Source organism: Procambarus clarkii, chromosome 19, assembly GCF_040958095.1.
Source record: "Procambarus clarkii isolate CNS0578487 chromosome 19, FALCON_Pclarkii_2.0, whole genome shotgun sequence".
Lineage (NCBI taxonomy): Eukaryota > Metazoa > Arthropoda > Malacostraca > Decapoda > Cambaridae > Procambarus > Procambarus clarkii.
Genome location: NC_091168.1, coordinates 40,729,368 through 40,752,093, shown reverse-complemented (window position 1 = coordinate 40,752,093; position 22,726 = coordinate 40,729,368). Strand labels below are relative to the sequence as shown.

At 42.2% G+C, this 22,726-nt stretch overlaps 2 protein-coding genes across 5 annotated transcripts in view; one reads left to right on the top strand and one right to left on the bottom strand.

The window, feature by feature from the left end:
- LOC123757414 (COMM domain-containing protein 8-like) overlaps positions 1-12,338 on the bottom strand; it is a 75,649-nt gene extending 63,311 nt beyond the window's left edge. The window contains exon 1 of one of the 3 annotated variants that reach the window (XM_069327309.1): positions 12,227-12,338. In XM_069327309.1, the coding sequence (XP_069183410.1) occupies positions 12,227-12,283 (57 nt within the window). In that variant the 5' untranslated portion in view covers positions 12,284-12,338. Of the gene's footprint in view, positions 1-1,241; positions 1,446-11,008; positions 11,123-12,226 lie in introns of those variants that run through there. The other 2 variants (XM_069327308.1, XM_045740965.2) reach the window with 2 other exon arrangements.
- A 740-nt stretch (positions 12,339-13,078) lies between these two features.
- ArgRS (arginine--tRNA ligase-like protein) overlaps positions 13,079-22,726 on the top strand; it is a 277,968-nt gene continuing 268,320 nt past the window's right edge. For both annotated transcript variants that reach the window (XM_069327302.1, XM_069327303.1), the window contains exons 1-2: positions 13,079-13,319; positions 15,136-15,288. In XM_069327302.1, the coding sequence (XP_069183403.1) occupies positions 13,272-13,319; positions 15,136-15,288 (201 nt within the window). In that variant the 5' untranslated portion in view covers positions 13,079-13,271. The remainder of the gene's footprint in view (positions 13,320-15,135; positions 15,289-22,726) is intronic.

The window sequence follows — 22,726 nt, the reverse complement described above, 5'->3', positions numbered from 1 at the left end:
AGGCAAATGCCGAGCAGCAAGAACCTCTACGGGAATGGATCCCGAACGCCCCAGGGAAGATAACCCTGTTACGCAAGGGCAGTACTCACAGGGCGCTTAGGGAAGTCAGCCACTAAGCACATGCAGCCCCGGCACTGATGAAGTACTCCTGGCCACCGCACACCACAACACACGGCAGTGAACGCCACACAAGGCAAACACCGCCTAGGAAACTGAGGCCAGAGAAGCGTCAATCCCGGTTGACATTAGCGAACGAACTGGAGCTTGGCAGCCGGCGCGGTAGGTCCGGGGCTCCCCCCTCCCCCTCCCGGGGTGGGGAGGGCTGCGCGGACGATCGGCGCGGCAGTAAAGTGTGATGTTTGCTTGTTTGCTTGTTTCCTTGGGATTGTAGGGAGTTTTCTACCTCTCTGTTCGGTTTTTGTTGTAGTTTCTTACCATGTGGGGTTTGTTTTGTTACGCCTACCTTTCTGGGTGCCTAACCCCGGTCGATGGCAGATAAGGAAAACCCCCAACCATATGGGGTTTTCCAGGGCCATTGCTCCCTGAAACCTCTCTGAAGGGGCCAGGTTCTGGCGCTGGTCCCTGGTAGGTCTGAACTCCTTAGCTAATGTCCCGGTCTAACATAACATACATTAGCCCGATAAGCTCCAGGGAGCCGTAGGGGCTCCCCACAGAAAACTTCACTTCAAAGTAAATTTTATACCTAACTCACCCAAATCTTCACTACAAAAGTATGTACAAGTTATTACTTACCTTTACTGATGACTCCTGTTGGCGTATGGAAGATGGTGAGGAGGGGGGAGGAGGAGAGGTGTTATTGTTTGGAAGGCGAGTCCCCTTCCATTATAACATCAGGCAGTGAGGACTTCTCTGGGGTACTCACTCTGGCACGTTTTGCCTGCATACCACTAGGACCTGTTTATGGCTCACTGCATAATTTTCTCATTTTTTTCTTGATTGTTTTTCCCTTCTTTGTAACACTTGTCTGTAGTGAGACATCACATTGTCATTAATAAGATCAATGCAATGGCCTGTTAACCACCGTGCTGCCCCGAGTTTATTGTAATTACCCAAGTGTAGTTACAGGATGAGAGCTATGCTCTCATCCTGTAACTACACTGTGAAATTACCCCGGTGCGCATGAAATAAAGTGTTCCCAAAAAATGATTTTTTCTTCGTAAAATGATAAATTCCCTTTCCTGTACATGTCTATGTAAAAATAAATACCAAATTCCACTTACTTTGGCTGTGAGGACGTGGACAAGGTGCGCCGTGACATCATCAGGGCCTGGTCGCCCGTGCATGAATCGCCCAGACACTGTCGTGCGGACCATTCAAGCATCGGGTGTTGCCACTGTGACGGTAAGGCGTTGGTGTTCGGCTGTTTCAAAAGCTAGGGGCAGGGCCTCGTCACATAATCAAAAAAAAAGAGAAAAGTTGGTCCTTTCGTCTGTGGTAAGGTAATGGGAAGACACACAAAACACAAGTATATAAACAATGAAATTTTAATTACTCTAGAAAAACAAGACATGAATAAAGGTAATCTCATAAAAATATGCAAGACAAGTCAACAAACAAAATAACATGAATAATCACTGGCAAATGAAAAGTTACGCTAAGACAAGTAAGTTACAGTGATAGCAAAATAAAATATGAGTGCTGGAATACTGGCTTCGAGCTGCCACCTCCCTTAGTACACGAAAGTCAAGGCTTAGTCTACTAGCGAGAGATGTCAACTGCATGGAGCACTGAGATATTCTGACGAGACTGGCGCACTGCAGCCCAGACGTCGACTTGTGGTGGTGGCGGAGGGCAGGTGCGACGAGACACCAGCCAATCAGCAACAGGCAGGCAAAGGATGAGCAGTTAGCTGGTTACGGCGGTGGCCAGGTGTGCTGGGTACGATTTGCTCTCTGGGCAAAACGTTTGGCGATACTTGGTGGACGTATCTTGTATATAGTATCTTGTATTTTGACGTAATTATGTAGGGAAGAGCAGGCTCAATCTCTCTTGAAAGAGATTATCGTCACACCACAAATATATTTTCAATTATTTGTTTTATGTATTTCCAATGCAGTTTTATTTGTTTTTTTATCGTATATGATGCATATTTGTGTTCTTTACATTATGTATACAGTAGAACGTTCATAATGTTCCACGGAACAGTGATACATGTGTCAGTAATGTGTCAACAATAAATGTTTATTGTCGCAATATTACCTGTTAAAAATTCACTAAAATTACAATATGTACAGTTTCACACACTATTTACACAGTAACACACTGTATTACACACTCGGTACTTCAGAAGTGAGTAATAATCAACGAAGTAGCCCATGGTAAACACCACGATTTCGCTCTCAGTGCACCAGGTACAGATAAATTTTCGCTTCCTGTTTCTTCATTTTGTGTGTTTGCAAATAATGCACTAACGTACGCCCTTGGCTTTAGTACTTGTAGGTTGTATATAGCCAAGCTTGTAAAGCATAAGGTAGTATTGAAAAGATTATAGGAAAAGATAAATTTGTAAGGTAGTCTTGAAAAGATCACTTTGTATGGTCCCATACAGGAAGAGATTCAGCTTACCTCAAGAGTGTCCGTTAGTCAGAAAGAGATTCAGCTAGCCTCAAAGAGTGTCTGTCAGTTAGGAAGAGATTCAGGTATTCTTGAAAATATTTAAGGAAAACACCACCATGGAAGTCGCTAACACTGTTCATCTATGCTATTTGTATCAGATGCATCATCACTGAACACAGAAAACGATTCATCTATGTATCATCTAAATAAATTGTAGATAGCATAGGATTGCAAGGTTGACGCTCTGAGCTACAACTGGATATGCTCGTTGTATCATCCTCATAGGTGCTGTATCACTTGCATGTTATTTTTCTGTTAGGTCCTTATTGCACCTAGCTTCACCAATATTATAACCCTTATGTTCTTCAAACAATAAGGTTTGAATTTCACCGACAGAGCGTCGTCTTTCAATACCCCGTCGAACAGGTGTTTGGGAGCCAGAGGTGTGTGCACCACCCATGGTTGCTCATTCAGTACTAACCCAGCCAGCAGCCCTAGGGCATTCTGGGAATTTTTTCCAAGATGGCTACCTCTCACTGGATGTTTTAAGAGTCCATTTCGTACACAACCAACCTCATACACATTTAGAATTAGTACCAAAAAATCAGAGAGTTTTCTCAGTTGGCGCAGTTTTCCACCGACCGAGAATACTCGGTTGGCGCAGTTAAGTGGCGCAGTTAGCTTTATCTGGATGATTCGTTTCAGCAAAACTTTGCAGTTCTTCCCTTACTGCACACATTTTCCAATTAATGAGGAAGGGACATTCTCTACTGCCTCCTCCCCTGACAATTTGTTATACTGCCTAGCTAGTTCAACAACACGTGTACCATTTTCATATTTATGAATGATTTCTTGTTTTTCCTCTATGGTCATTCTCAAATGTGATTTCTTGCCTTGAACCTAAACACTGGCTTTCTTGGGACCCATGGCGAAATACATAATAACTTCTATGCTCAAATAGCCAAAAATCCAAAAAAAACTGTAAATTCTTGCGAAGGATTCAGCCGGGATTCAGGTCACTGGGCGCGAGGCACTGGTAAACTGAGATGGCGATCGCCGTACTGCCATGTGCTAGGTCAGCCATACATGTATCAAGAAACTCATATCCCGAGGTAAACTTCGTTACCCGATTCAAATTTTCCGAACAAATCGGACTCGTAACCCGAAAAGTTTGTAAAGAGGGGCGTTCGTAAACCAAGGTACCACTGTATTCTCATTTATGTCATTGATGTACAGTGGGGCCTCGACTTACGATGGTAATCCATTCCCAGAGACGGATCGTAAGTCGAAATATCGCAAGTTGAAGCGATTTTTCAACTTGAAGCTATATTAAGCTGGATTAGGGCATGGCTAAACCAAAGGAAACAAAGTTAGTATAAATGGAGTCAAGTCAGAGTGGGAAAATGTTGTAAGTGGAGTGCCTCAAGGCTCTGTCCTGGGACCTCTGTTGTTTATAATTGATATAAATGATTTAGATTCAGGTTTGAGTAGCAACATTTGCAAATTTGTCGATGATACAAAAATCGGTAGGGAAATTAATTCAGAAGAAGACTCACTATCACTTCAAGTTGATCTAAATAGGGTTTTGAAATGGTCAAAGGATTGGCAGATGCAGTTTAATGCTGATAAATGTAAAGTTCTGAGGCTAGGTAATGATGATAGAGTTACAAGATACGAGCTAGATGGTGTTGAGATTGCGAAGTCGGATTGCGAAAGGGATCTGGGAGTTATGATTAATAAGAATTTAAAACAAAAGGATCAATGCATGAATGTTCGTTATAAGGCAAATAGGACACTCGGATTTATTAATCGAAGCGTTAGTAACAAGACACCTGGTGTGGTTCTTAAGCTATATCTTGCTCTGGTTAGGCCCCATTTAGATTATGCAGTTCAGTTTTGGTCACCGTATTATAGAATGGATATAAATTCACTTGAACGTGTCCAGCGTAGGATGACTAAGTTAATTCCCCAAATTAGAAATCTTTCATATGAAGAAAGATTAACAAAGCTTAAGTTGCATTCACTGGAAAGGCGAAGAGTTAGGGGTGACATGATAAGAGGTTTACAAGTGGATGAATGGACACAAAAGGGATATTAATAGGGTATTTGTCAACACTGGTCAACAGTGGGTTGACCAGTGTTGGACGGGTCCACTTGGGGTGGGGCAGTTATAGCACGCTATGTAGGCTGCCAGGAGGAAAAACTCATAATATTTTTGAAGGAAACTTCAGCCTGTGCACATTGCTTTTAGGAACTTATTTATTTGTTATTACATAATTACTAGTACTTATTTCATTTGTTTTTGGCTATGATTAATTGTTCTAAAATTAATGGTAATTCCTGTACCCAGGTGGTCCCTCCCGACACCACCCACCCACCCCACCCCGTCCTCTACCATGTGTCTTGAGCCACAGACGGGATTAATACGGTATGGCCAAATTTTCATCCGGCTAAATCAGCTTTTATCCAGTTCCTGTGACCATTTTGGCCGGATATTGTGATAACTTTATCCAATCACGATTTTGGCCGTATAAGGGCATTTTCCGGATGTTTGAATCTTGGATAATCGCGTGGTTACAGTAGTTCCAAGAACTGAACCCTGTGTGACTTCACTGGTGAAGCCTTCCCACTCTGAGACCTCACCAATCAGAGTGACTCACTATCTTCTGTTGCTTAGGTACTCCCTTATTCAGTGGAGTAACTTCTCTTTCACTCCTGCCTGCATCTCCAGCTTGTGTACTAGTCTCTTGTGTGGTACTCTGTCAAAGGTTTTCTGGCAATCCAAAAATATGCAGTCTGCCCAGCCCTCTCTTTCTTGCCTGATTTTTGTTGTCTGGTCATAGAATTCAATTAATCCTGTGAGGCAAGATTTGCCACCCTGGAACCCATGCTGATGCTGTGTTACAAAGTTCTTTCACTCCAGATTTTCTAATAGTTTTTTCGCGCAATCTTTTCCATCGCCTTGCATGGTATGCAAGTTAACACTTTCGCCCGGGCATGACGCAGCATTGCGTCATCCGTTTACTGTCGGTAATGCCGGGGATGACGCAGCATTGAGTCATCAACATTAAATAAACGCCAAAAATCAGGTTTTTATCCGATTTTTTTGGGACTGGTTTTAAAATGCGTGCCGATGTCTTCCCATTTTCTTTGTTGAGCTTCGTGGCCCTCAGGCGGCTTGGCACACGCCGTGGGCCCATTGTTTTCGCTCCACTGTTGTGACCAATGTCGCCTCCCCTTGCATCTCAAACGTGTGAACATTTCGGCTATTTTCCGTGGCTATATTTCTTACTGCGGCTTTAGAAACTATCTACGCTTACTCCACGATGGATAGTGATCATGAACAAGGCCCTTCCAGGAAGAAAACTGCGAAAGAAAGGCTTGAAAAGGGCGGGAATTGGGAGTGTAGCTGGAAGGCATCTGAGCGCTCACTCGCGGCTAACGCATGGCCCGTCTTCAACTCGTCGGCGGTTGGAGCGTGACCAGGTTTTTTATTTTATATGCTAATGTTCCTCTAGAGAATTCTATTGCGAACCCATTGAGACCAAAATGAAAGATCTAGGACGAAAACTGAGGTGACCAGAGTGAAAATAGTGAAAACATTTTATCGCGTTTGCGCGCTCCTGGGTAACTCGTTCGCACTTTCTCTGTTTGCTGCGGGTAATTAGCCGGGCTTTTGGAGTTTATATGCATTTAGTGCTGTAGAGAATTCTATTGCGAACACAATGATACAAAATTTAATCTCGTAGGACGAGAATTAAGGTGACAAAGTTGAAGAGAGTATACACTTTTCAGAATTTACGCGCGCTCCCGTGACACCCTGGGTCCCATATCGCACAGTTGAGGGGTGGCGCGCGGGGTACGCCAAAGTGTTAAACACACTGGCCTGTAGTTCAGTGTCTCCTTCAGTGTCACCCTTCTTGTATATCGGGACTACATTAGCCATCTTCCAAATTTTTGGCAGTTCCCGTTTCCAGTGATCTATTATACACCAAGAAGAGTGGCAGGCACAGTGCTTCTGCTTCTTCCTTTAGTATCCATGGAGATTTTCCATCTGGGTCTATAGCCTTCGTCACATCCTACTCTAGCAAATGCTTCTTACCTCCCCACATGTAATCTCGAACTCCTCTAGTTGTGCCTGGTTAGATATTCCCTCTCTTATCTCTGGAATTTCTCCTTGCTCTAATGTGAAGACCTGAAATTTCTTATTGGGTTTCTTGCACACTTCTTTGTTGTTTGTAGTGAATCTGTCTGCTCCTATTTCAGTTTCATTATCTGTTCCTGCACTGTTGTTTTCCTCCTGATGTGGCTGTGCAGCAATTTAGGTTGAGTCTTTGCCTTGCTTGCTAAGTAATTTTCACATTGTCTTTCTGCCACTTTTCTCACCCTGACATATTCATTCCTGGCTCTCTGGTATCTTTCTCTACTCTTTAGTGTTCTGTTATTTCTATAGTTTCTCCACACCCTGGTACTTAGTTGCTTTTGCAAGCTTACATCCCCTGATTAACTCATGGGGTTTCTCGTTATCATTTAGGTTTTGTTCTTCTTGATTGGGACAAACTTGTCTCGCTGTCTCCTTACACTTCCGTGTGATATAGTCCATCATGTCTTGGGCCATCTTTCGTCTGAGCTCTGTTTCCCATGTTATACAGTGGTACCTCCAATTACGAATTTAATCTGTTCAGAGATGGGTCGTAACTCACAACGAATTTTCCCATAAGAAATAATGTAAATTGAATTAATCTGTTCTACACACCCAAAAATATTAACTTAAAAATACATTTTATAAAAAATACTACTCTTATTTTTCATACACAACACAATCACAGACCAATAGTATTGGTTTGCTACGCCAATAGTATTGGTCTGCTACTACGCACTGTAGTAAAGAATTACAGAACAATATCAAACCTACACATTATAAAAAATATTTGAAAAAATTATTTACAAACAGCTCTACTCCTACCTCATAAAATTTGACATAATCAGCCCCTGTCAGTTTGGCTTCCGCTCCCAAAGAGTACCAATGATGCAATTATTTGTCTGCTTGATATAATCTACTCAGCCCTTGACAAAAATGAGTTTCCGATTTGACTCTACACTGACCTGAGAAAGGCCTTTGATGCTGTTAACCACAACTACCTCTTACTTAACCCTCAAACCGTGAGGAATCCAAATGGCTTCAACACCCACAGGCGCAAAAAAAAAAAAATTCCAAAAAATTCTTTTGTCTTATAAAAGTGTTCATTTGTGTTCCCTGATCATGGAAAAAATAACAAAAAATAGTAGGTGGCATATTTTAGCAGCAATAGGGTAGGGAAGTCTGGCAAAAAAGGGGCGTATAAATAATGTGTGTACATAAATAATGTGTGTATATAGCGTAATAACACCACAAACAGTATTGTTGGAGGAGAAATATTAGTGCGTCTGGCCATGAGGGCGGCAGCCAGCTGACTGTGTGAGGTCCTACGTCTTTGTGCCTTTACTCACCATACAACCTTAGATGTACAGTACAGTTATGGTGAACAAAACATGTAAATACTTATATATAACGTCTGTATATAAAAGCAAAAACAGTATGGTGGGTGGAGAATTGTGGCAAGTCAGGTGAGGTGAGGGAGGGAGGGAGTGGCAGCCAGTGGCGGACTGCCACTGCCACTGCCACTCAGCATACCAACTTAGTGGTTCGTTATGGTGAACACGAATGTAGATACTTATATATAGCGTCTGTATATAGTGAATAAAAGCAAAAACAGTATTGTGGGAGGAGAATATGGGTGAGCCAGGTGACTTGAGGGAGGGAGCAAGTAGCAGCCAGTGGCGGGCTGCCACTGCCACTCAGCATGCCAACTTAGTGGTTTGTTATGGTGAACACGAATGTAGATACTTATATATAACGTCTGTATATAGTGAATAAAAGAAAAAACAGTATTGTGGGAGGGCCTGAGTGGCTGGCTTGTACGCGGCGGTCACTCCTCGTTACTTTTTGACTCATAATAGCAACTTAGTGGTTCGTTATGAACAAAACATGCAGATACTTATATATGACCTGTGTATATAGTGTAATAACCGACAAAGTATTTGTTCATTGATGAATATAATTGAATCAACAATATGCATACCATATTTTTGAGTACAGTGATGATTCACTCATTTTATTATATAAATATATCACACTACACACTATTGAATATTACAGCAAAAAAACTACGAAAAATCAATCAGAGACATTGAAATAATTAGGTAATTATCTCTTTGTGGCAACTCCGGCCTGACAGCTGGCAAGCAACAGACCGCCTGGGACGCACGCTGAGTCAGCGCCTGTTTTTTGCCAGACTTCCCCGACCTATAGCGGGCAATATATGCCACTTACGATTTTTTTATTATTTTTCCCATGATCAGTGAACACAAATTAACAGGATAGGAAGAATTTTTTTTTTTTTTTTTTTTTTATGCGCCTGTGGGTGTCAAATGGTATATAGCCATGCGCCATTTAAGGGTTAAAAAATGTCATACAAGTAGGGATGTTTTTGGGAGTGGAATGGATTAAATGTATTTCCTTTATTTTAAATGGGAAAATTTATTTCTTAAGACGAGTTTTCCACATAACGAGCTCGGTGCCAGAATGGATTAAACTCGTTAATCGAGGTGCCACTGTACTCTCATAACCCCCAGTGTGCCTTCTTGTAAATAAATAAATAATAAATTAAATAATAATAATAATAAATCAGATATAAATATAAACCATAAATAAAATAAGAACATTTAAATGCACTTTACTTTTACTGAGGAATCTTGTTTGCATATGGTAGATGGTGAGGAGGGAGAGAGGGAGGTGGGATGTTGATGTATGGAGAGGGTGAGGAGGAACAGGGAGGAGGCGAGACCGTTCTCTGCTCGCCTTAAACTCTTTCATATCTGCATCACCAGTTCCAGATTTTCCTTTCACACATTTCACTGCATGTTATGTGACAGCCAGTCAGAACCAGTCACTTGGTCAGATGTCAGTCAAGTATTCAGTCAAGACCAGTCACAGGCAGTCATAATCAAAGGCAGTCAAGCACTCACTGTTGTGGTAGCAACCAGTTAGGCATTTATGGTCAGTCAAGCATTTACAGTCAATCAATTTATCACAGCCAATCTGGCTTACACAGTCAATCAGGCTTTTATAGTTGCAACCAGCAGTTAGCAAACAATAAGTTTAATTTCAGGCACTCGGGGAAATCTGCTTTCTGATCTATCACAAGGAAGCCCACCGTTTTAATACTGTACCGTCCATATGGCTGGGAGGGGTACAGCTTGGGGGGGGGGGCAAATGTGGGGGATGAGGAAATGGAGGTAGCAGGGAGGGTGCAGGATGGGTAGGATGGAGGTAGTGGGGAGGGTGTGGGATGGAGGGTGTAGGATGGAGGGTGGGGGTAGCGGGGGAGGGACCGGTGTGCGGGATGGGGGGTCTTTGGGAGGGACTGGGGGTGACCAGTGCCTGTGTTAGTCCTAGCTTGTACACTCACGCCACTGCCAACTTCTACCCACCCACTCACTCTTACCACCCATCCTGCTACTCATCTGCTCACCCATTGTCTCCTGACCGCCCTGCTACCCACCCACTCGGTGCCCGCCCTGCCACCCATCTCCTTAGTCTGCCATCTGTCACCCACCTTAGTCTACCATCAGCCACCCACCTCCATAGTCTACCATCTGCCACCCACCTCCTTAGTCTACCATCTGCCACCCACCTCCTTAGTCTACCATCTGCCACCCACCTCCTTAGTCTACCAACAGCCACCCACCTCTTTAGTCTACCATCTGCCACCTACTTGTTCTGTTCCATCCGCCCTGCTACTCACCCATCCACTATCACCTGACTACCCACTCACACTCCACGTGTTCTTTTCTTACATGATTATAGGGCTGGTGTTTCTAAAAGATTTTGTTTTCTGTTGCCATCCCCTCCCACAACTAGCCTCCCTGTCCCTCTCACCAGCCATCCATCTGGTCCCCCCTCACCATCCATCAATCCAGTTCCCTCACCATCCATCCATCCAGTCCCCTCACCATCCATCTATCCAGTCCTCTCACCACCCATCCAGCCCCCCTCCCCACCGTCCATCTTGTTGTCCTCCCAAATACAATATTCGAGTGTGATTGACACTAGGCGGGCAAACACACTGGAAAACTGAAGTGTGGTCACCCCATGCCATCAGGAACCATGCACTCAGTCGACCCTCACTTGTATCAACAAAGTTGCAAATCGAGGCAAAGGTCATAACTCGAAAAAAAAAAATTCTGACAAAACTGGGGTCGTAACTCAAAAATTCATAAGTAGGGGCAGTCGTAAGTCGAGGTTCCACTGTATTTGTTAGGTGTTGTGGTGCATGGGGTTAACACTGTACCTGTGGCAGGTGTTGTGGTGCAGGGATTTACACTGTACCTGTGGCAGGTGTTGTGGTGCAAGGATTAACACTGTACCTGTGGCAGGTGTTGTGGTGCAAGGATTAACACTGTACCTGTGGCAGGTGTTGTGGTGCATGGGGTTAACACTGTACCTGTGGCAGGTATTGTGGTGCAAGGATTAACACTGTACCTGTGGCAGGTGTTGTGGTGCATGGGGTTAACACTGTACCTGTGGCAGGTGTTGTGGTGCAAGGATTAACACTGTACCTGTGGCAGGTGTTGTGGTGCATGGGGTTAACACTGTACCTGTGGCAGGTATTGTGGTGCAAGGATTAACACTGTACCTGTGGCAGGTGTTGTGGTGCAGGGATTAACACTATACCTGTGGCAGGTGTTGGGGTGCAAGGATTAACACTGTACCTGTGGCAGGTGTTGTGGTTTAAGTATTAACACTGTACCAGTGGCAAGTGTGAAGTGCAAGGATTAATACTGTACCTGTGGCAGGTGTTGTGGTGCAAGGATTAACACTATACCTATGGCAGGTGTTGTGGTGCAGGGATTTACACTGTACCTGTGGCAGGTGTTGTGGTGCAAGGATTAACACTGTACCTGTGGCAGGTGTTGTGGTGCAAGGATTAACACTGTACCTGTGGCAGGTGTTGTGGTGCAAGGATTAACACTGTACCTGTGGCAGGTGTTGTGGTGCAAGGATTAACACTGTACCTGTGGCAGGTGTTGTGGTGCAGGGATTAACACTGAACCTGTGGCAGGTGTTGAGGTGTAGGGATTAAAACTGTACCTATGGCAGGTATTGAGGTGCAAGGATTAACACTGTACCTGTGGCAGGTGTTGTGGTGCAGGGATTAACACTGTACCTGTGACAGATGTTGTGGTGCAATGATTAACACTGTACCTGTGGCAGGTGTTGTGGTGCAAGGATTAACACTGTACCTGTGGCAGGTGTTGTGGTGCAAGGATTAACACTGTACCTGTGGCAGGTGTTGTGGTGCAAGGATTAACACTGAACCTGTGGCAGGTGTTGTGGTGCAAGGATTAACACTGTACCTGTGGCAGGTGTTGTGGTGCAAGGATTAACACTGTACCTGTGGCAGGTGTTGTGGTGCAAGGATTAACACTGTACCTGTGGCAGGTGTTGTGGTGCAAGGATTAACACTGTACCTGTGGCAGGTGTTGTGGTGCAAGGATTAACACTGTACCTGTGGCAGGTGTTGTGGTGCAAGGATTAACACTGTACCTGTGGCAGGTGTTGTGGTGCAAGGATTAACAAGGGCGATGTTCCGCCCCCCGCCATTGTATCAGCTGATCTTCACAAACAATAACAATTTGTCGAGAACATTAATAATGGGTTAAAAAGATTTTTAGATATATAGAAATATATTGCGTTTTGAAAATATATGATGTATTTTTTTTGTAAATAGAAAATAAATAGTTTATAGATCAATATTGGTTGTAAGTACAGTAATTGGAGAAGTAAAATACACCAGCTATTGAATATGAAATTTCATCAGCCCTAGTTTAGAAGCTGCTATATCATTTTTTATTTATTGATGTCATTTTTGGGGGTTTTTGTCACTGTTTATTTCATAGTTGTTAAGTTTTTGTTATAGTTTTCATAGCGAGATTGCACGTGTGTATACATACTGTGAAAATATCTGCTTCTAAATAATATTCAAAAGTTCTGATTTTGAAAGGATTTTCTCATATGATTAATTATATATATATATATATATATATATATATATATATATATATATATATATATATATATATATATATATATATATATATATATATATATATATATATATATATATATATATAAACACTGAAGGTTTTTAATAGTATTTTACAACGAAAACAGAGGAGTGTTCAAATGGAATACATAAACCCACGTTGTAAACCTTCCTTCTAGATGTATCTTTACTGACTTCATTTAGTTTACTTGAAATTGACCAGTAAGCATTGTCAGTGTCTTATAATAACGATCCAGAGGTCGTTAAGACCATAACCCCGAGACCAAACCACAAGTGGTTGGTTATAGCGACCGGGGCCGGGTTATAGCGACCGGGGCCGGGTTATAGCGACCGGGGCCGGGTTATGTGGACAGTGTTGTGGAAGTAACCGTCAGGACAACACTCGCCCGCGTCAGCTGTCACCTGCTGGAGACCTTTTGGTTCACGGCACGAGGGACTCTTCACGCTCTCTCCACCTACCATAAACAAGGGAGGAGAACCCTCGGGCAAACTTCACCTGATATATATAGAAGATATCCTAGAGCCATGACTGAGGCGCAGCTGCAAGAGTACACTCTCCGCTGTGCTAAGGCTGTAGGTATATGGCGTTATTTATTTATATATTTATTTAGCAGTACCCGGCCACAGCAACGTTCCCTGTTCCCCAGTCCTCCCCACCATTCCCCACTCACCCGTGTCCTCGGCCTCCCAACCATGCCAGATACGAGATACCGGCTCCCTGCCTTCTCAGGGAGCCGGTCTGCCGAGCGGACAGCACACTGGACTTGTGATCCTGTGGTCCCGGGTTCGATCCCGGACGCCGGCGAGAAAGAATGGGCAGAATTTCTCTCACCCTATGCCCCTGTTACCTAGCAGTAAAATAGGTACCTGGGTGTTAGCTGTCACGGGCTGCTTCCTGGGGGTGGAGGCCTGGTCGAGGACCGGGCCGCGGGGACACAAAAAAAAAAAAAAAAAAAAAGCCCCGAAATCATCTCAAGATAACCTCAAGATAACCATTCCCCACTCCACCATCCCCAATTCCTTCCCACCATGCCCCACTCCCCTGTCCCTTTGTCTTCCTCACCATTCTCCATTCCCCCATCCCTATCATCCAAAACTCCCCCTTCTCCTCGTCCTTCCCAACCATTCCCCACTCCCTCATTCGATGCCTTCCCAAGTGATCTGATGTTCCCATCACTGAAATATATGAAAAAGTTAAAAAATGAAATGAAAATATGAAAAAATAAAATAAATGATACGAAATAAATATATGGTAAACAACACAGCTCAATTCCAACGCAATTCACACAAAATAAATAAATCAAAATCTATGAAAATTAAATTTATCAATGCAATCAGAAACAATGAAATGAAATTGTAACATATTTAGTATAGCATGTGTGTTGCTCTTACATGCAACAGATGGTGCTGTTTTTCAAGAAAAGCATAGTTTTACCTGTCACAGGTGTGGCATCTATGCTTATACTTAAGAAATGAACGGTATGGTAAACAACACAGCTCAATTCCAACACAATGTCACAAAATAAAAATTAAAAAATTAAATAAATCAAAATCTATGAAAATAAAATTTTTCAATGCAATCGGAAACATTAAAATGGAATTCGTGACATATTTAGCATAGCGTGCATGATGCTATTATTTGCAACAGATGGCGCTGTTTTTTATAAACGCATGTTCTTACCTGTCAGAGGGGTGGTATCCATATAGTAGATATATAAAAAGACGCGCCTATTCGAATGCAACGTTATCAAAATTTCAAAGCAATCGGTAAAGAGGTTTCGTGTACCAACAAATATCGGAAGTCGACGACACCATCGAATGTTGAGTCGCATTTTTTGATGAAATTTACATCGTAACTCGAAATTATCCTAAGTAGGGGCAATCGTATGTCGAGGTGCCACTGTATATGTAATGACATGGCCCTAGATGCCATGGAAGACAGACAGAATGGTGATGTTTTGTCAAAATACACAGATTTTGCAAAAGCCTTTAACAAATGTGCCTATGGTCAACTGATCAACCAGGCTGTGACTCATACGTCAGGCTGCAAGCAGCCGCGTCCAACAGCCTGGTTGATCAGTCCAGCAACCAGGAGGCCTGGTCGACGACCGGGCCGCGGGGACGCTAAGCCCCGGAAGCATCTCAAGGTAACCTCAAGGTATGGTGTTATTACACACAAAATGCGCACATAAGGAATTACTGGAAAAGTAATTCTTTTTGTGTACAGTTTATGAAAGTATATATTTTGGTGATGGAGTTGTACATTTTCGCAAAACTACTGATATGCATAACATTTTGATCAACTGGTTCACCACTTTTAATTTGTTTCAAATATACCATATTGTATTTTCTAGTTGATAGTTATTTTAATTGGTCTTTGATATTTCAGGAGACGGAGACAGAGAAATTGACTGCCCGTGTGCAAGCACTTGCATCAGGCTGTTTCGACTCATTTGAAGATGATGATGTTTCTGACAAAGAATTTACAAACCTTATAAATGAAAATAAGAAATTAAAATACCGCATCAACATTCTTAAGAAGGTGAGGTGCATATTAATGAATTTAAACCATTTAGTTTTTGGAATTAATTTAATTTGTTTAAGGTTTAAAATTCAGGTACACGTTCCTGAAGAACAAGAAATTCAATTCAAGTTCAAGTATGTTTATTGAGACAAGAAAAAATACATCTCAAAGGGATAGAGTAGCTTAGGCTCTTTCTACCCCCTCTACTTCAAGTCCCTCAAGGGGTGCACAAATTCAGTGAGTACAACTACACAAATCACAATTCAAGAATCCCATTTAACATTGCAGGTTAATACAGTAAGCACAGCATATAATTGTTACACTCTGGGGGCAAAATTCTTGTAGCTCCCAAGTATACTGTCTATCATACTGTTATCACACATCAAAACAATTTGATGTGGCAAATGACACTACTTATTTCCTTATTTCTATAGTTATCAATAAGTTGACACTCTAATACTTCATGTTCTAAGGTGTGGGCGTGCGGTATACTACATAATTTACACTCCTTATCTTTTTCGCTGACATCAACACCGTATTGCCAGATATATTTGTATCCTAATCTTAATATCGTGTAAATTGAATCCTTCCAAGTAGACTTTCCTCTACCATAGGTGAAAGACAAATTTGTATTTATTATTGAATAATTCTTAAGTGTGTTACTACTGTCCACCATTGCCATTCTCTCTACCATTTCTTCACCCTCTTGGATCATCTTGATTCTTGTTTTCATTTGTTTCAAGGTTATCTGACATACATACATCATCAACAAGAGTTTTTTCCGTGGCTCTCTTCACTATCTCATCAATTACCTCATTCAACAGTATTCCCACATGTGAAGGGATCCACATGAATCTTACTTTATACCCAGTTTTTTCTAATTTCTTAACATTCTCTCAACACTCTTATCACAATATTCTGGTATACTGGGCATCTGCTAATTAAAGACTCCAATGCTCCTCTACTGTCAATAAAGAAGCAAGCATTTTTACCACATTTGACTACTTCCTGTAATCCTGCTAATACACCTTGGAGTTCAGCCTGCGTTGAAGAGACATTGTCAGTTAAGCGGCGTCCAATAACAGTATCTACAGTGCCGATGTCAGTGTACTCCCTGATCAGGACTCCACATCCTGCCTTCCCATCCGTAGCAACTGACCCATCATAATATACATGTAGTGTTTTTTCTGTAGGTAATTTTCTAATTATACAATCATATGTTGCCCTTAGCTCTCCTATTTCATACATACTTTTTTTCTTTTGCAAGGGAATAATTACTGCATTCCTTACAGGTGTGTATAAATATAATGTCCAAAAGCCTGGCGTGAATCCCAACAGCAAAGCCTAAAGTCGGCAAAAGTTACCCGTGAGCGCACAAAATCAGTAAAATGTGCATACTCGTTCCATTTTTCTCACCTTAACCCTTAAAGTGCGCATCACATCATATGACGTGTTGGACGTTGTTCCAGTCAACTGCGCATCACGTCATATGATGTGTTGGAGTACTACGCAAGATTTAAACGGCCCGCGGATACACGGGGTTCACCACACCTTCATCAGGGCTCTTGTAAACAGACGCCATTTTTTTTAAAAATCGTGGGCAAAACTCCCGGGTGTTATTGGCCTCAATATTCAGTGAGCAACCAAGCCTGACGCACGCAGCATGAGCTAACAGCACTGCTGTTCAGCTTGTGACCACAGCATCGCCTAAAAATGACAAAATATACTTGTTCATGCTATTATGTAGCGATGATATTATTACAGAAGACCCCTGACTGTGATAAAACTGACCAGGGTTCTGATAATAGCAGGATTGTGGTGATATTTAGTGCTGTGCACCATGGAGGGAGGAGTAATGCTGTGGGAGGGAGGGTGGTGGCGATGTCTTCCGACGGTGTGGCCCCCTTTAATTGACTGTACTCAGCATACCAGCTTAGTGGTTCGCTATGGTGAACACAAATGTAGATACTTGCATATAACGTGTGTATAGAGGGTATAAACAGCAAGAGAAGGTTTGGAGCCGCCATTTTGGTGAGGGCGGTGGCGTCGTCTGCACGACGCCACCGTGCAGACGATGGTGTTGTTTACTGGTTACCACGATGGTCTTTGAGCACCTTACCAGTTTATTTGTACAAGTATGGTGAATAAAACAGGTAGATATTTATATATAATGTGTGTATATAGCGTAATAACACCACACAGTATTGTTGGAGGAGAAATATTAGTGCGTCTGGCCTTGAGGGCGGCAGCCATCAGCTGACTGTGAGAGGCCCTACGTCTTTGTGCCTTTACTCACCATTCAAGCTTAGATGTACAGTTATGGTGAACAAAACATGTAGACACTTGTATATAACATCTGTATATAGTGAATTATAGCAAAAACAGTATTGTGGGAGGAGAATGTGGGTGTCAGATGACTGGAGGGAAGGCGGGAGTGGCTGGCTGGTACACGGCGGTCACTCCTCGTTACTTTTTGACTCATAATAGCTACTTAGTGGTTCGTTATAGTGAACAAAACATGCAGATACTTATATATAACCTGTGCTTATAGTGTAATAACAGACAAAGTATTTGTTCACTGATTGATGAACATAATTGAATCAACAATATGCACACCATATTTTTGAGTACAGCAATGATTCACTCATTTTATTATATAAATATATCAAACTACACACTATTGAATAATATTACAGGAAAAAAACTATGAAAAACCAATCAGAGACATTGAAATAATTAGGTAATTATCTCTTTGTGGCAACTCCGGCCTGACAGCTGGCGAGCAACAGACCACCTGGGTCGCGTGCTGAGTCAGCGCCTATAATTTGCCATATAATTATTATTAATTAATAATAACTTCCCCGCCCTATAGCGGGCAATATATGCCATTTACGATTTTTTTAATATTTTTCCCGTGATCAGTGAACACAAATTAACAGGTTAGGAAGAAAAAATATATTTTTTTTTTTTTTTTTTAAAATGACATGCGCCTGTGGGGATGACAGGATATTAAACCCCGAGCATGTTAAGGGTTAATTCTCGTGCTACATCGCTCGTTTTGGTATCATTGTGTTTGCAATTAAATTCCCTACAGATGTACTGTATATGAATATAATGTACAAAAGCCTGGAGTGCCTCCCTGCGGAAAAGCCCATGTTACCCATGAACGAGCACCAGTTTGTATACTGCAACCTAATGTGTATACTTGTTCAGTTTGATTACATCAATTTTCGTATTATGTCTTTCATTTTGGTATCAAATTGTTCACAATAAAAAGGTGCGTATTTTAAAACTAGTCCCATAATAATAGTGCCTCAATGCCTCCCTAAAACTGGAATTTTAACAAATATTTTAATTCTGGAAGCTCATCATCACAAAATTATTTATATCTTTCCAGTGTTCTGACAAATTTTTGTGTTACATCTTTCATTTTGGTATCAAATTGTTCGTGACGTAAAGGCGCGCATTTTAACCCTTAACCCTCAAACCGCGCATATCATATATAAATGATATCAGTGACAAAACTGAAACCGCGCACGTCATTTATATATGATTTCGTGTCTAGCGCTATAATTTAAACTCCCCTCCTGGGATAGGGGCAGCTATAGTACAGCCACGACCGATAGTTGCCAGATGCCACCTAGAAAAAAAATCCAGGCCAACATTCTTGGGTGTTACAGCGTCAGTATTGAGCAAGCCACCAAGGCTGGCGCACGCAGCACGAGCTCACAGCACCGCTGTTCAGCTTGTGACCACAGCATCGCTTACAAATACCATAGTATATATGATACTGCTATTATTTAGCAGTGATAGTATTACTGAAGCCCCCTGACTGTGATAAAACTGACCAGGATTCTGATAATACCAGGATTGTGGTGATATTTAGCGCTGTGCTCCATGGAGGGAGACGTAAGGCTGTGCGAGGGAGGGTTGTGGCGTCGTCTTCTGACTGTGTGGGGCCACCATTTATTGACTGCACTCACCATACCAGCTTAGTGGTTCGATATGGTGAACACAAATGTAGATACTTATATATAACGTGTGTATAGAGTGTGATAACAGCGAGAGGAGTAGGTTGGGAGCCGCCATTTTGGTGAGGGAGGAGCGTCGTCTGCACGTCTTGGCATGGTGTTTACTGATGGCCACTATGGTATTTGGGCACCATACCAGCTTATTTGTTCAGGTATGGTGAATAAAACAGGTAGATACTTATATATAATGTGTATATAGCGTAATAACACCACAAACAATATTGTTGAAGGACAAATATTAGTGTGTCTGGCCTTGAGGGCGGCCGCCGATCAGCTGACTGTGTGAGTAGCTACGTCTTTGTGGCCTTTACTCACCATACAAGCTTAGATGTACAGTTATGGTGAACAAAACAAGTAAATACGTATATATAACGTCTGTGTATAGTGAATAAATACAGAAAGAGTATTGTAGGAGGTGAATGAGGGTGAGTGAGGTGGTGTTGAGGGAGGGAGTGGCAGTGAGTGGCTCGCTGGTGTTTGGCGGTCACTCCTCGTTGCTTTTTGACTCACAAGACCAACTTAGTAGTTCGTTATGGTGTACAAAACATGCAAATACTTATATATAACCTGTGTATATAGTGTAACAACAGCAAAACTATTTGTTTATTGTTTTATGAACATCATAATTGAATCACTAATATGCACACCATAATTTTGAGTACAGCGATGGTTTACACATTTTATAATATAAATATACCACAATTCACTGTATGGAATATTACTACTGCAAAAAAACTAAGAAAAAATCAATCAGAGACATTGAAATAATTAGGTAATACAGGCATACCTCAGTTTAAGAGTTTAATTGGTTCCTGGAGACGCCTCGTATTCCGAAAACTCGCATTCTGAAGCTAATTTCCCCATAAGAAATACAGGGAAATGAATTAATCCGTTCCTGACTACCCCAAAAACCCCACATCAAACTAAATTTTTATACCTAATTCATCTAAATAAACCTACAAAACTATGTTCAAGTTATTACTTACCTTGCTGTTGAATGCTGTAGGCGTATGGAAGATGGTGAGGAGGAGGAGGGAGGAAGAGTGGAGTTACTGTTTGGAAGGGGAGTCCCCTTCCATTATCACATCAGGCAGTGAGGACTTCACTGGTATGCACACTCTGCCACATTTTGCCTGCATACCACTAGGACTTGCTTGTTTTACTAAGAATTTATCTAATAACACTTGTTTTTCCCTACATTTTAACACTTGTCTGTAGTAAGACATCACATTATCATTTAAAAGGTCAATGCAACGGCCTGCTACAGCTTTATCTGGGTGAGTTTTTTCAACAAAACTTTGCAGTTCTTCCCATACTTCACACATTTTCTTAATCAAGAAGGGACATCCTCTACTGCCTCTACTCACAGCTATTTTCTTAGGTTGAACCTTACCAATGGCTTTCTTGAGACCCATGGCAAGATATATAATGACAACTTTTATGCTCAAATGGCCAAAAAAACGATAAAAAACTGTAAATCCTTGTGAAGAATTCAGGTGGGATAGTCACTGGACACGAGACACTGGTAAACTGAGGCGCGATCGCCATGCCACCACGCGCCAGTCGGCCTGTACACGTATCAACAAACTCGCGTCCCGAGGTAACCCTCGCCTTCCGAGACATATTTTTGGAGTAAATCCTGCTCGTCTTCCGAAAAACTCGCATACAGGGACACTCGCATTCCGAGGTACCACTGTATAAGTATTTACATGTTCTGTTCACCATAACTGTACAGTGGTACCTCGGAATGCGAGTGTCCCTGTATGCGAGTTTTTCGGAAGACGAGCAGGATTTACTCCAAAAATATGTCTCGGAAGGTGAGGGTTACCTCGGGACGCGAGTTTGTTGATACGCGTACAGGCCGACCTAGCGCGTGGTGGTTCGGCGATCGTCGCCCCTCTGCCCCGCCGCCCCTCAGTTTACCATTGTCTAGCGCTCAGTGACTACCCCCACATCAATTCTTCTCGCGGATTTTCAGTGTTTTGTTGGATTTTTGGTGATTTGTCTATACAATTTGTTATTATATATCTCACCATGGGTCCCGAGAAAGCCAGTGGTAAGGATAAAGGCCAGAAAGCACATGTGAGGATGACAATAGAGGAGAAACAAGAGATCATTCGGAAGCATGAGAACGGTACACGTGTTGTTGAACTTTGTAGGCAGTACAACAAAGCCATATCAACAATATGCACTATACTTAAGAAGAAAAATGAGATTATGGGTGCTAAAGTGGCAAAAGGAGTAAGAACAATAACGAAACAAAGACCACAAATACTTGAAGTGGAAAAGTTATTAATTTGGATACACGACAAGGAGTTGAGGGGTGATAGTGTTTCGGAGGCCATTATTTGTGAGAAAGCCAGGGTGTTGCACTAAGACCTTCTAAAGAATACCCCTGCAACGAGTGATGCAGATACGAAAGAGTTTAAGGCAAGCAGGGGCTGGTTTGAAAAATTTAGAAAGAGAAGTGGTATCCATAGTGTTACAAGGCATGGGGAGGCAGCCAGCTCAAACAAACCAGCCGCTAGACAATTTATTGGCGAATTTAAAGAGTTTGCAGAGGCTGAGGGATACCTACCGCAACAAGTGTTTAATTGTGACGAAACAGGACTGTTTTGGAAAAGAATGCCTAAGAGGACATACATTACCAAGGAGGAAAAATCCTTGCCTGGACACAAGCCTATGAAAGATAGGTTTACGCTTGTGCTGTGTTCAAATGTGAGTGGCGATTTGAAAATTAAACCCTTGCTAGTGTATCATTCTGAAAATCCAAGGGTTTTCAAACAGTATAAAGTGCAGAAAACCCATTTGTGTGTGATGTGGAAGTCTAATAAAAAAGAATGGGTGACTAGGCTTATTTTTTCGGAGTGGGTGAATGAAGTGCTGTGCCCTGCCATAGAAAAATATCTGCAGGAGAAACATTTGCCACTCAAAGCCGTGCTTCTCCTCGACAATGCTCCTGCTCATCCTCCAGGCTTGGAAGATGATTTGTTGCCCAGATACAATAAATTCCTCGGTTAAATTCCTTCCTCCTAACACCACTCCTCTAATTCAGCCTATGGACCAGAAAATCATAGCAAATTTTAAGAAACTTTATGAAAGTGCACTGTTCCGGATGTGTTTTGAAGTGACTGAAGCCACAAACCTCACCCTCAAAGAGTTCTGGAAACAGCATTTTAACATTTGTAGTGCTTTAAAATTCGTTGACAAAGCCTGGCAAGAAGTGACTCAAAGAACCCTGATCTCTGGCTGGAGAAAATTGTGGCCTGAATGTGTGAGAGAACTAGACTTTGAGGGGTTTGAGCCTATAAATGACGCGCCTATTGTTGAGGAAATTGTTAGTCTAGGCCAGCAAATGGGCTTGGAATTGGATGGTGATGATGTGGAGGAGTTGGTGGAAGAACACAACGAAGAACTGACCACCA